This window comes from Anguilla anguilla, chromosome 4, assembly GCF_013347855.1.
Source record: "Anguilla anguilla isolate fAngAng1 chromosome 4, fAngAng1.pri, whole genome shotgun sequence".
Taxonomy (NCBI): domain Eukaryota; kingdom Metazoa; phylum Chordata; class Actinopteri; order Anguilliformes; family Anguillidae; genus Anguilla; species Anguilla anguilla.
In genome coordinates, this window is record NC_049204.1 from 6,107,015 (window position 1) to 6,121,233 (window position 14,219).

The window sequence follows — 14,219 nt, forward strand, 5'->3', positions numbered from 1 at the left end:
GGGGGGGGGGGGGATTTGCTTTGCTTTATTCAGAGATAGAAAGCAGAGAGGGAAACGGACAGAGCTCAGCTCCAATGGTTTATTTGATTGATTATTAGGGAGGAAAGGTGAGTGCAAACTGAGTCAGGGTGGCGTAAAATAGAAATATGAATGACTAAGCGGAGGAAGTGTCAACTGAGTTAGAATCATTCCATCCAACACAGGGTGTACTTCAGGTGACAACGCTAGCAACTGACACTTACCTGCAACAGCTGCCGTCACAATTCGCCCTTTTTTCAGCTCAGACATAATTTGGGGCTCCAACTGCGGAACAGAATGCACCTCCCAGTCACCTCCTCAAACTGAACCCTGTTCCAGCATAGACCTACTACAATCAGTTACCAATTTGGTATAACTTTGATAAAGCTCTAAGGTTTTGTAGTTTCAGTTAAAATTTTGTGATTTTCCTTAATACACAAACCAGACTAGTGGCTAACACAAATCTGTAATCAGATATGACACATATGGTAATTAATTACAAAGGGTTGCTCTCCTATGTTGTGTAAGTAATGTAATGAGAATAGTGGACCATAATAAAATATAATATGTAATGACTGTGCACAATTTATGGCTGTGAAAGCCTCTCTGTGAAGCATACTGCCCAGAGACTGCTGTCCATTCATAGCTGCCCTGATTATGCCATATCCACAATGCATTTTCCTACACAGGTATTCGTGTGGGCCCCATGTTGTGATAATGGGCTTAGCTCACTCAACTGCTGTTCTTGTTGCGATGTGTTGAAAGAGTCCCCTTTGCGTGAAGCCTGATGTATGGCGAAAACCACAAAAATGTCCCTTTTCACGTTTTTTACTAGGGGGAAAAAACTGGGCAAGGTTTAGTGCACCAGTTGCTCAATTTTACAGATCATTATTGTAGAAACTACCACGCAAAAGCTATTATTATTATTATTATACAAATAATATTCTGAGTACATTGGAAGATGTCAAGCAACATAAGTTGGCCAGTGTAGGCATTAATATAAAAGTGGACATAATAATTATGTCATAAGCATAACATAGTGCATTGCAGAGAGATGAATCCACTACTGTATTTGAAAAATAACTGTTTCTAATCTAACACATGCCAGGGACCAAATTACAGCTCATATTTATTACTTCGTGTGTCACATTTGTCTTGAAACTTAATTGTAAGCCTAATATATCACACAATAATGCAATAATGCTGCAAACTTGTCGTTTCAGTGCCCAGAGGATAAGCCTTGTCTGGTTGTCTCTGCATGAGCCACCTTCAGGAGTGCCTATGCCTTCTCCATTGGCTTGTCAAACACTGCGTTTAATATGCCAGTATCTTTTTTTGTTTTTTGTTTGATGCAATAGGATGCAATGGGCTTCACAGGCATTTAACATGGAAGCATCTATTCGAAATTCATATCTGCACACCAATTAGGTCTCTGTATCTATCGGGTTGTGCACTATGTGACCTTTTCTTTCAAAGCACAGGGCCTTCACAATAGAATCCCCCCAGTATCTAATTACAGTCTGCCAAATAAGGAGCTTGATATTTGCGTCACGGGGCCGACGACCCTGTTGTGTCCTTGTAAATGTTACCGTATCGGAGCGTTATATCTTTCGGGCAGAGGTAAACAACCCGGGCCGCGGAGCACCGCCGGTGGTTCTTTGTTCCATCTGGGCTTGATCGCTTGATGGATTATTAAGAACCGGAGCCTGAATATTCAGAACCGGGATGGGGAAACGTCGGGCTACCTCAAACACGTGGTCGCCTGCATTCATTAAGCCTGCAAATGAATACAATTATGTAGTCGCAGGGTTTAGATGGAGCACAAACCGGGAACATCGCTGGCCCTCCTGGAAATGCTTACCTGCCCCTGCTTTAGGGTATTGACACATGCTGTATAATTCATATAAGGAATTGTGGAACAGCATAACATTAAGCATTTTTTTTTTGTCTCAAAGCTGGCCTTGTTTGAACTCGTTTCAGTGTCCAGGAAATTAATAATTTCAATGCAGTGAACTAGAGAACACGTAAAGGCACTTTTGCGCCTTATAGAGATGACCTGCCAGCAAAGTAATAACATTACGCCAGTGTAGTGGCGCCATCTGCTGGAATGTATTTGAACTAAAAAACCTCACAGATTTTATGCCTGAAGCCTGTTAATCTGGAGCATCGTTTCCCAGACGCACAATGAACTTCAGCGGACCATTATTTTGATTTAGGGAAAAATTGAGACAGCCTTTCACGTTTAAGTGTTACTTATCTATTTTATGATATATATATGTATTAAACTGCACAGTATGTATAAAAACCACTTGTAATCCAAGGGCGGCAGTGTAGTATAATGGGTGAGGTGCTGGTCTTGTAACCTAAAGACAGTAAACACGAAACAGTTTATATTCCAGTTTAGATTTAGGACACTGCCGTTGTACCCTTAAGCAAGGTACTTAACCTGAACTGCTTCAGTATATATCCAGCTGTATAAAAAGATGCAAAACGATGTAAAAGTTCTGTATATCGCTCTGGATAAGAGCTTCTGCTAAATGTCTGTAGTAATAATAATAATAATAATAATAATAATAATAATAATAATAATAATAATAATAGTAGTAGTAGAAGAAGAGTGGAAATGTGTGTACAGATGATTAGAGAACTGGATACAAACAACAGTACGGTGGTACATTGATATATCAACAACAATACTTAAGACTAAATGCCGTTATTTAAAGTATCTCATAGCCATACTGAAATTTACCAAGCATCTATTACCTCCTAGTGGATCATGTCAGGTGCCACAAAATTATCTGGTTTGCACTTTATAAAAAATGTGCAAATGAGTCCATTTCAATCACATAAGGGTAGATCATATTGCATGGCCCATATACTTCATTTTTCAAAGTAATTTCTGCAGGGTGTGTAAAGTGCAACTTTCAAGCACGCCAGGATGATTAAGTGTTAAAAATATTGGCATGAGAAAAAATAACTACGAACATGGCATATAAACAGACATTTTAAAAATTAGTTTGACAATTACTCACAATGAAGAAAACGCTAGTCAACAGACCTAGGGTAAGCTTAGCTCATTGAGTAAACCACAGTTCTGTATAACCCGTCGGTAGAAACCTAAACATCAAAAATAAAACCCGGCCTACGACAAAGATTTTTGAACATGCGCAGTGCTACCAAATTTGTCTGCCCAGCATATCTACGCTTTCATACGTGAGACGCAGAGGACGTTGCCTACAGTATAAAAGCGTACGTGTTGACGTCAGCATCCTCTTCCCTGCCTATGCCCGAGTGAGGTGGGCAGTGTAACTCTTGTGTCCTTTCTTCTACGAAGCGAATCCTCAGCCATCCGTCAAAATGGTCAGTGAAAACAATATTTTCTACTTTGACCAGTTGTCATATACCTCAGTTATGTCCAGGCAACGAGTATTTGAGTCTCCGAATAGTGATGGACACCGAGAAGGGTAGATTGGGGAGACATGATGACAGCGACTGCTGTGGAACAAAATGGCACCTTTTGCATTGCGGTTTCAGTCATTACGCCGCATAAATTAGAAACGTCTTTTGTTCACTTTATTTATTGTATCGCCCTCTGTTTGTAACCTCTTAAAATCATGTTATGGTTGTCTATTTTTTTCGAGCACAGTCCTTTTATGTTCGTTTTTTAATAAAATGTGATGCCACGTAATTACAACCGGCATCTGGCTAACGTTTAGCTTTGTAACGTTAGCTGGCTAGCGGTCCTGTGTAGTGTTCCGTAAACAGTCATGCTCCGGTGTCTCTCTCCGTTCCATTTTCGGTGTAATTGTCATAAATGGCCAGTGCCACCGTTTCCTTGCCGACGTGTTGAAAAGGCAGGAAATTGTCTATGTTGGTTGAATTGTCTCCCTGTGGCATGACTAATGAAGTGACGCGCAGCAGCGCTCCGCTTGAGATTCGCCATTATCTTCAACTAGCCAAGGAGAAAGGAACGAAAATGAGCGTTTTGATGTCGGGAATTCTGATGGGCGGCTAGCGCATGAGTTAAAGACCCGGCGTGGATCGCTGCATTTAATAAAATGGTTTTGCTGATGCTTGGTTGACCGGCTTTTCCATGCCATGTACTGACGTTTGATACTGTTCCATCACACGTGGCCCACAATTGTTTCTTGTTGGCGTCGTGTCGCAATGTAGCCTGCCAACGTCGGCTAACTTGAATTATTTATAAGTAAAATAGCCAGCGGATGCTTAGATCGGTAACTTACTAACGCTTTTGACTAGTGGCAGGCGTTGTATATTTTCGCAAAATGCACCTTGCAAGCCGGTTATCCCATTTCAGATCGTATCAGGCCTGCTTTGGTTCACGGCTGGCCAGGATAACTGCGTAGACCCGCTAACTAGGCCCGAATTAAGCGGAGGTTTATTTTCCAGAAGAACCGATTACGCTTTATGATTTACAACTGTTAACAATTATAAAATTAGCGGTTATCGAAAATTAGTTGAATTGATACCCAACTGCCTAATGCACTTGTTACATACGCAATTGGTTACAGTAGAATTTCGTTATATACGCTGTTGGTTACAAAGGGAGTCGGTTACATACGCAGTTGTATTCTAAAGCAGTCTGTTACATACACAGTCATGTGACAGGACTCCGATGTTACATGTCTAGGAGGCCTAGCCCAAACTTGTCAGCCTTGGTATCCTAGTTCAATTTGTCTTGCTGCGTTAAAGTGAACTTCGTTCTCCGAGTCAGTGACTGGAAATGGACTAAGCTTTAATGAGCATCGTGCTTATCATATCTCTCCCCCCCCCCCCCCCCCCCCCCCCCCACAGGTGAACTTCACCGTAGACCAGATCCGTGCCATCATGGACAAGAAGTCCAACATCCGCAACATGTCTGTGATTGCGCACGTGGACCATGGGAAGTCCACTTTGACCGACTCACTGGTGTCCAAGGCCGGTATCATCGCCTCCTCCAGGGCTGGAGAGACTCGTTTCACTGACACCCGGAAGGACGAGCAGGAGCGTTGCATCACCATCAAATCCACGTAAGCCTTTCCTTCCTCAAATATGAATAATTTGGTTATTTTACCTGCGTGAAACGCTCTTCTTAAATGCACTCCATATGAGGACTGGAATTGGTTGCCAGCAGCAGATGTCCTCTTGTTGAAAATTTGATCTTTAGAGTAAAGAGCTGATAAAGCACTTTGTTTGTGTCGATAACATGCTTTTGTCGTCATCGTTGGGCCATCTGACTGCCGTGCTGAGCTTCTGATTGTACAACACCGTTGCACACAACTGCCTGACACATCTAATTTTTCAACTCTCCACAGTGCAATCTCCATGTTCTATGAGCTCGGCGAAAATGACATGGCCTTCATCAAGCAGACCAAGGACGGCTCCGGGTTCTTGATCAACCTGATCGACTCCCCCGGGCACGTCGACTTCTCCTCGGAGGTCACGGCGGCCCTGCGTGTCACCGACGGCGCCTTGGTGGTCGTGGACTGCGTGTCCGGTGAGTGGGGTCCAGATTGGGGGGGGGGGGGGAGCGGGGGGTGTTGGGGAAAAATGCTTCAGTTTAAGTCGAACCGATGGTTACTTAAAATGTGCCTCGTCATTGAATAGCAGAGGTATTCTATCTATACAGTTTGGTGTCCAGTCTTCACAAGAGATCCAAAGTTCATAATTCAGTTGGCATGGAGGGCAAGGTTTTTCTGTTTTTTTTTTGTTTTTTTTTTCCCCCCCTTAATAAAGGAGCCAATCAGCAACCAACAAGGCGTGCAGACAGTCTGGCTAGTCGATTTAATCACGTGTGTGCAGGGAAGCATCAAATACCAGCCAACAACGGCCCTTATGGCTTTGAGTTTGAGATCCCTGCTCTAGAAGCATTTAATCTCTGAAATTGAGTCCTAGATGGCCGTTGGGCCCCCCCGAGTGCCCCCACCTGACTCCCCCACGTATTTCCCCCCCCCCCCCCCCCCCCCCCAGGTGTGTGTGTGCAGACGGAGACCGTGCTGAGGCAGGCCATCGCCGAGCGCATCAAGCCCGTCCTGATGATGAACAAGATGGACCGCGCCCTGCTGGAGCTGCAGCTGGAGCCGGAGGAGCTCTTCCAGACCTTCCAGCGCATCGTGGAGAACGTCAACGTCATCATCTCCACCTACGGGGAGGACGAGACTGGGCCCATGGGCAACATCATGGTGAGCGGGGCGGGGCGGGGCGGGACGGGGCGGGGCGGGACGGGGCGGGGCCTCCCAGTGTATGCTTTGGCCCCATTTCAACTTCGGGGGCGAGGCACTGCCTAGTTTCGCGTTAAGTCCACGGACTGACACGCATACCATCTAGTCCAGCAGATTCAGGAAAATACTGGGGGGTCACATGTCTCTGTCTCCCCCACCCCCCATCAAAGTTAAAAATGTTAATCAAATTGGCACATTGAAAAGTTAAAATGATTTAATTAGTTATATAGTCTTGCAATGGGTAGAATTTTAAGGGTGCGACAGTGGTACAGGGTTGAATAGGAATGCCTCCTGAACTTGATGCATTTGAAAACCGAGTGACTAAGTGTCTGGTCTCTAGTGCTGCACTGGACATGTTTATTGTAAAGGCTGGGCTCAGATTAATATTTAACGAGTGTCTTGGACGAAGGTAACCATATGGGTCTGTTTGTTCTCTTGACTTCACAAGGGTGTGTACCAGTGACGTCGATGTGTTTTTTTTTTTTTTTTGTTTTTGTTTTTTTTTTGTGACCTCCGCGTCTTCCCGTTTCAGATTGACCCGATTATCGGCACAGTCGGGTTCGGTTCCGGGCTCCACGGCTGGGCCTTCACCCTGAAGCAGTTTGCCGAGATGTACGTGGCCAAGTTCGCCGCCAAGGGCGACGCCCAGCTGGGACCACTCGAGCGCTGCAAAAAGGTGGAGGACATGATGAAGAAGCTGTGGGGGGACAGGTGAGGGGAACCTGCTGCCCGGCCAAGTTACATTACATTACAGCCATTGAGCAGACGCTCTTATCCAGAGCGACTTACAACGTATCCAATTATTCAGCTGGATGTATACTGGAGCAATGCAAAGGTTAAGTACCTTGCTCAAGGGTACCCAAACGGGGATTCGAACCTGCATCCTTTAGGTTACAAGACCAACTCCTTAGTCGTTATACTACACTGCCGCCCGTTATGCAGGACCCCCTGCCATCAATGGCTTTATCTAACCCTTTTAAGACCCTTTTTTTTTTTTTTTTTTTCTAAATCCAGGTTCTAGAATGCTTTCTGCTACAAGTATAGTGCCATAGGTACATCAGCATTCAATTATTCAGTTAGGGGACATTCTAATCACATTTTATCTAGCATCTTAAAGGTTTAGCTGTGAAGGTTTAGGAAACGAAAACAAATTGTGTAGTGACGAGCTTGTTTTGTTTCAGTGGATATTTAATTTTTGTTTATCCTGAAATCAGTTTATAGACTGGTTGCAGTACGATTTCCTTTTGGTCGTTTAGATACCATGTTGTGCAAGCAACCTGGCACTATATTTAAAAAATCAGCGGGTTTCTGGGCTGCTAGTAAGAATTGAGCGTAAACTGAATGTTCATTATTATTGGGCATCGTGAGCGTTTCCCAAACGTGCGTTTCTTTCCGTAGGTACTTTGACCCGTCTTCCGGAAAGTTCAGCAAGTCTGCGAACGGGCCCGACGGAAAGAAGCTTCCCCGTACCTTCGCCCAGCTCATCCTGGACCCCATCTTCAAGGTGAGGCACCGCCGCCATTAAGAAGGGAGGGGGGGGGGGGAGGAGGAGGAGGAGGAGAGGAGGAGGCGGCCTGCCTGCAAATGATGACTTAAACATTCTTCACTTTGACCTGACTGTCTGGTGATGAGAAGCTTCCGTCTGAATCGCATGGAAAAGCTACGGGGGGGGGGGTGGGGTGGGGGGGGTGGGACACGATCACTGTGCTGTCGTTTTTTTAAGAGCGGTGCCGCTGCCCGCTTTGGCACACAAGGGGGGTGAAGTATAACGCTCTGTGCCCCCTCCCCCGCCCCCCTCCTCCTTGCCAGGTGTTCGACGCCATCATGAACTTCAAGAAGGAGGAGACGGCCAAGCTGATCGAGAAGCTGGAGATCAAGCTGGACGCCGAGGACAAGGACAAGGAGGGCAAGCCCCTGCTGAAGGCGGTGATGCGTCGCTGGCTGCCCGCGGGCGAGGCCCTGCTCCAGATGATCACCATCCACCTGCCCTCGCCCGTCACCGCGCAGAAGTACCGCTGCGAGCTGCTCTACGAGGGGCCCGGCGACGACGAGGCCGCCATGGGTACGCTCGACCGCCCGCCCGCCGCCGCCGCGCTTCCAAAGAGTCCCGCCCCGCCCCGTCCCGGTTCACCGAAATCGGTCCTTAGCCTGTGCCTGGAGTTGGTTGGAGTAGCTAGTTTCCTTTGAATTCCTAATGTACTGAAGGCCTAACTTGGATTTTTTTTTAAAAAGCCCAGAATGCACTGCTCCACCTCAATTTTTTTTTTTTTGCAAGAATTTGCATTTCCCTGGTTGCTTTGAGTTGATTTGAATGGTTAAAATTAACCGTCTAGATGCAAAAACTTAACTCTTAGGCTGGGTGTACAGTTGCCTTCGTGGCACGTTCTCAGCATTTGAGACCGAAAAGTAAAAGTACTCTAAAGAGTTAGACTTACAGAACTGCTATAAAGGTGCACAAATGCGACATGTATGTACTTCGCCAGCCTGTAGATGAGAGCAAAAAATTGAGTGATTTTTAAATTCAAAAGTTCTTGTGAATAAGCGCAACATTTCGTTGCAGGGAAGTCTGGTTGCTTTGCCAATGTGCGTACATGCTAAACTGGAATGAAGCAATACAAATTCTCTAATTAAAAAGGGGGCTGCCCAGTCCCTCAGTTAGCATCCCTCTGCGTTCTCTAGAGCTACAAAGCTGCAGCTGTTGATTGGTCCCCCCCCCCCCCTCCATTGCAGGCATCAAGAACTGCGACCCCAAGGCTCCCCTGATGATGTACATCTCCAAGATGGTGCCCACCACCGACAAGGGCCGCTTCTACGCCTTCGGCCGCGTCTTCTCCGGCTGCGTCTCCACCGGCCTCAAGGTGCGCATCATGGGACCAAACTTCACCCCCGGCAAGAAGGAGGACCTCTACATCAAACCCATCCAGAGGTCAGTACCGAACGCAGAGCCGGAAGGTCAACGACGCCAAAATGGCGGTGCCTTGTTTTCAGAGTCATGTTATTATACCTTTGCCAGACTGTAAGAAGTGATTCGTTAGTAACCATCTCACGGGGGGGTGAGAAGGTGTTTACAATTCAACCTCTAACCATCTGGCACTCCCAAAATGGCGGTGCCCTGTTTTTAAGGTGATGCAGCCTAGTTATGTTACCATACCTATACCAGACTGTTGGAAGTGATGCATAAGTAACCATCTCATGGGGGCGGGTGAGAAGGTTAGTAACGATCAACCCCAAACCATCTCGCACCCCAGGACCATTCTGATGATGGGGCGCTACGTCGAGCCCATCGAGGACGTGCCCTGCGGCAACATCGTGGGTCTGGTGGGCGTGGACCAGTACCTGGTGAAGACCGGGACCATCACCACCTACGAGCAGGCCCACAACATGAGGGTGATGAAGTTCAGCGTCAGCCCCGTGGTGCGGGTGGCCGTGGAGGCCAAGAACCCCGCCGACCTGCCCAAGCTGGTGGAGGGGCTGAAGCGCCTGGCCAAGTCCGACCCCATGGTGCAGTGCATCATCGAGGAGTCCGGCGAGCACATCGTCGCCGGCGCCGGGGAGCTGCACCTGGAGATCTGCCTCAAGGACCTGGAGGAGGACCACGCATGCATTCCACTCAAGGTACCGCAAGCCCTCATTACCCCCACCCCCCCTTAAATCGGTGGTTACAACAAATGCGCTATTATATACGCCCTTATATTGCTACAGCATTGTTTAGTACGCTAAATATCTATTAAAATCCACCTAATTAATCTAGCGATGCGTAGGTTGATCTAACTCGTTTTCTACATGGCATTGGAGTGCATCAAGTTGTAGTAATGTATTTAATTTTAAGAACGGCTTCAGCCTTGACTCATTTTTTTTATGAATGGCACCACGTTTAAAATCCCGCATCTCGTCGTTACCCTTTTACTGACGCTCGACTTCTTCCCCCCCCCCCCCCCCCCCCCTTGTGCAGAAATCGGACCCGGTGGTGTCCTACAGAGAGACGGTGAGCGAGGAGTCCAACCTGATGTGCCTGTCCAAGTCGCCCAACAAGCACAACCGCCTGTACATGAAGGCGCGGCCGTTCCCCGACGGCCTGGCCGAGGACATCGAGAAGGGCGACGTGACCGCCCGGCAGGAGCTGAAGGCCCGCGCCCGCTACCTCGCCGAAAAGTACGAGTGGGACGTGGCCGAGGTCCGCAAGATCTGGTGCTTCGGCCCCGACGGGACGGGACCCAACCTCCTGGTGGACGTGACCAAGGGCGTGCAGTACCTGAACGAGATCAAGGACAGCGTGGTGGCCGGCTTCCAGTGGGCCGTCAAGGAGGTGAGGGACGGGAGACGGGAGCGGGACGGGTTCTGATAGGAGCTCCAGGGTTACGAAGGCTGCCTCGAGATAATTGGGCGTTTTGATAGGTTAAGGAAAGGGCAAATTCCTCCTGGTTGGTTTTGCTCAGTGACCTTAGAGCAGTTTGTCTTCATTCCTGGTCCTGATGGCCCGCATCGTCTTCTAGTTTTTGGTGTTGCTCGGCACCTAATCGATCAATTAAATCAGTTGATTAGTTAACTCTGCTCCACCTTGTTTTATGGGTCTGGTTGCTGATATTAAGGCAGACAAAAAAAACCAGCAGACCCTGCCAGGGCCAGGAATGACTATCACCGCCTTGGAGAGATGACTCTATCGAGTGAAATTTTAAGTATTTTACCGATTGGTCCAATAACCCCCCCCTCCTCTGTCTGTCTCTCTTTCCAGGGTGTCCTCTGCGAGGAGAACATGCGTGCCGTGCGTTTCGACATCCACGACGTGACGCTGCACGCCGACGCCATCCACCGCGGCGGCGGCCAGATCATCCCCACCGCCCGCCGCGTGCTCTACGCCTCCCAGCTCACGGCCGAGCCCAGGCTCATGGAGCCCATCTACCTGGTCGAGATCCAGGTACGCCGACCCCCCTCTCCCCCTCGGCTCTCTACGTCCAGCAAAGCGAGGCCCCAAGCCCGGAGGCTTGGCGTATTTTAGGAGTTTTAAGGTGCACATCGAGGTGGTTCCCCTGATTTCTTTGGGGGTAGCCACCCAGGGGAGAAGGAGCCAGCTTACACACATTGTACAGATGCAGGGCTTTTACATTACATTACAGGCATTTAGCAGACGCTCTTATCCAGAGCGACTTACACAACTTTTACATAGCATTTTTACATTGTATCCATTTATACAGCTGGATATATACTGAAGCAATTACGGTTAAGTACCTTGCTCAAGGGTACAACAGCAGTGTCCTTACCCGGGAATCGAACCTGCGACCTTTCGGTTACAAGCCCAGTTCCTTACCCACTGTGCTACACTCCGTCCATATTAGCTTACCGCTAGCTTACCGCTAACACTTTCTCCAAGGTTGTGTTAGCGGTGCTCCTAAGTAGAAACACATTGGAGCGTGCTAATGCATCCTAATTGGGTGTGACCCTTAAAGTATTTTTCTGGCTAACTCGTAAGTTCTTGGGAGCAAATACTCGTGAAATGAGAGAACCGTAGAGCACAGAGATGGCATAATTATTTACGAAATTAACGAAGCTTAAGTATGTGCTCTACGACAATTGAAATGACACCAATAAGAGTTTTTAATTATAAGGTTGTGTTACCGATACAAAATGGAACGATCGTTAAAATGCATTTATATCCGAAAGGTAGCCAGCCAAAGCGAGTCTATAGTCGGCCGTTCGGCCGCGACGCGGGGGGCTTGGAAAATTCCTCGCGCGCCGAAATGAACGTTTGGGTGACACGCGCGCGTCTCCTTCCTCCACAGTGCCCAGAGCAGGTCGTCGGGGGAATCTACGGCGTGCTGAACAGGAAGCGTGGACACGTGTTTGAGGAGTCCCAAGTAATGGGGACCCCCATGTTCGTCGTCAAGGCTTACCTGCCTGTCAACGAGTCCTTCGGTGAGTTGCACCCCCCCCCCTTTCAGCTATTTAGCAGACGCTCTTACCCAGAGCGACTTGCACAACTTTTTACATAGCATCCATTTATAAATCTGGATATATAATGAAGCGATGCAGCTTAAGTACCTTTGCCCCCCCCCCCCCCCATTTAACTGATGTTTGGCGATTCGGTAGTCCTAACATGTTCGTCTCTCCCCCCCCCCCCCCAGGTTTCACTGCGGACTTGCGCTCCAACACCGGTGGCCAGGCCTTCCCTCAGTGCGTGTTCGACCACTGGCAGATCCTCCCCGGGGACCCCAAAGACAGCACCTCCAAGCCCTTCCTGGTTGTGGCTGAAACCCGAAAACGCAAGGGGTTGAAAGAGGGCATCCCCGCTCTGGACAACTACCTGGACAAATTGTAATGGGCTTCCCTTAACCCCCCCAACCCTTTCCCCCTCCCCCCTCCACCCCCTTCCTAACTAGTGGAAGGGGCAAAGGACAATATGCGACCATGAGCACTATTACATTTTGCCAAAAGTCTAAAAGTTATCCAGATCAATTAAAATAAAATAAAAAATGATCAGAAAAGAAAAAAACTGTAAACATCAAATAAAGGAAAATAAAAATTGCAGTCTTGTTTCCTTTGCTTTTGAGTGGGGGAGAGATTCATGTTACGCAAGCTGAGCTTGATAGGATTTGGAGGCACTATAAGGGTCATTCTGTGTTTATTAGATGTATATGACCTGATGTTTACTAGCCACTGCATAGCCACAGGATTTCCATGTTTGCTGATAACCTAAAAATGACCTTTATTTTGTGAATTTTGTTTTAATACATTGTTCATATTTGGTCACTTCTCTTTTGGTCAAAATTCTCTTCTATATCAACCCTTTGAAGAGTGCATTTTTTGGAAAGTTTGTTTTTATTTTCCTTCTCCAAAATTTGAAGTCTGTCTTCTAGAACTCCATTGCTTTTCAGGTACTATTAGTGAGTGGTACAGCAGCATTAGGACATTCTAGACGCACATTTGTAAAGATATCACAATCCGAACAATATTGCTGAACGCCTTTACAAGTTTCGTCTAATCTTTTCATCCAGGCCTGCTCTCAGGATAAATGGACACTTTATTACATTGAGAGTCCAGGAGAAATTTCCTGACAATCCCTTGAGCTATTATCTCAAACCTGATAAACCAGTTCCTGGTAGAGGCATAAAAAAACACCATGTACCTTAATCTCACGTCAGCTGTTTCTGTCCTGCCTGCCTTAAGCAAGAAAAAGAAAGTAAATGGTGTTTTGTTTTCTGATATCAAAATGGAGGATGGTGGGTGATAAACCTTGTTCATACAGCCAGATGCCATCAGAGTTTTAGACAGGGACACTCAGATTGGGTCCTTAAGGCTAGCACTACTGCTTGGTTTCTTTTTTGCCTGGTGGTTTAATTGATTAATGCCACTTGATTGGTCAGAGATTTAAAGTCACCTGGTGTTCCAAGTCTAAATCAGTCCTGATTCGAAGGGAAGAATGAAAACCAGCAGAACTATTGGCCTTGAGGGTCAGATTCTAATATCCAAAATAGTCTCTAGGGTCTATAACTCCAGTCCTGCAAGTACTAGTTCCAGTTAATAAACAACACCACTTGATTTCACTAATGAGCTTACTTCCTGAACCGAGGAGGTGAAGTAACTGGTGAAATCTGGTGGTGTAGTTCATGCTTGGAGTAAATGACTGGACACTGCAGTCTTGTAGAGCTGGTCTGTAAAGTAAACAGAAGTCATCACAGAGAGGGGAGGCCGGTGTATTAATGTAAACGGTAAACGGACTGCATTTATATAGCGCTTTTATCCAAAGCGCTTTACAGTTGATGCCTCTCATTCACCAGAGCAGTTAGGGGTTAGGTGTCTTGCTCAGGGACACTTCGACACCCCCAGTGCGGGGATCGAACCGGCAACCCCTCCGACTGCCAGACAACCGCTCTTACCTCCTGAGCTATGTCTCCCCGACGTAGACAGTGGATCCCTCATATGTCTAAGTGCAGATCTCGGCCTGGGTGAGGGTGGTGGGTTCGTTCGTCCCCGGGGGGTCAATCC

The 14,219-nt window shown here is 47.3% G+C and overlaps 1 protein-coding gene and 1 non-coding gene across 2 annotated transcripts; both read left to right on the forward strand.

Annotated features, from left to right (window-relative positions):
* Window positions 1-3,266: 3,266 nt before the first annotated feature.
* Window positions 3,267-12,761, forward strand: LOC118225885 (elongation factor 2). The gene is made up of 13 exons (XM_035414955.1): window positions 3,267-3,378; window positions 4,834-5,048; window positions 5,334-5,515; window positions 5,989-6,200; window positions 6,772-6,950; window positions 7,638-7,743; window positions 8,049-8,301; window positions 8,970-9,165; window positions 9,488-9,854; window positions 10,192-10,545; window positions 10,972-11,154; window positions 12,017-12,149; window positions 12,359-12,761. Exons 1-13 carry the CDS (start codon window positions 3,376-3,378, stop codon window positions 12,550-12,552), a joined length of 2,577 nt encoding a protein of 858 aa, XP_035270846.1. The 5' UTR covers window positions 3,267-3,375; the 3' UTR covers window positions 12,553-12,761.
* LOC118226649 lies at window positions 7,820-7,887 on the forward strand. Its single transcript, XR_004765079.1, has one exon. It is a non-coding gene; the product is annotated as a small nucleolar RNA SNORD37 (small nucleolar RNA).
* Window positions 12,762-14,219: the final 1,458 nt, after the last annotated feature.

Coding starts and splice junctions, on each gene's coding strand:
- LOC118225885 (XM_035414955.1), top strand. Junction 5,516..5,988: donor GGTCGTGGACTGCGTGTCCG/GTGAGTGGGGTC, acceptor CCCCCCCCCCAG/GTGTGTGTGTGCAGACGGAG. Junction 6,201..6,771: donor GGCCCATGGGCAACATCATG/GTGAGCGGGGCG, acceptor TTCCCGTTTCAG/ATTGACCCGATTATCGGCAC.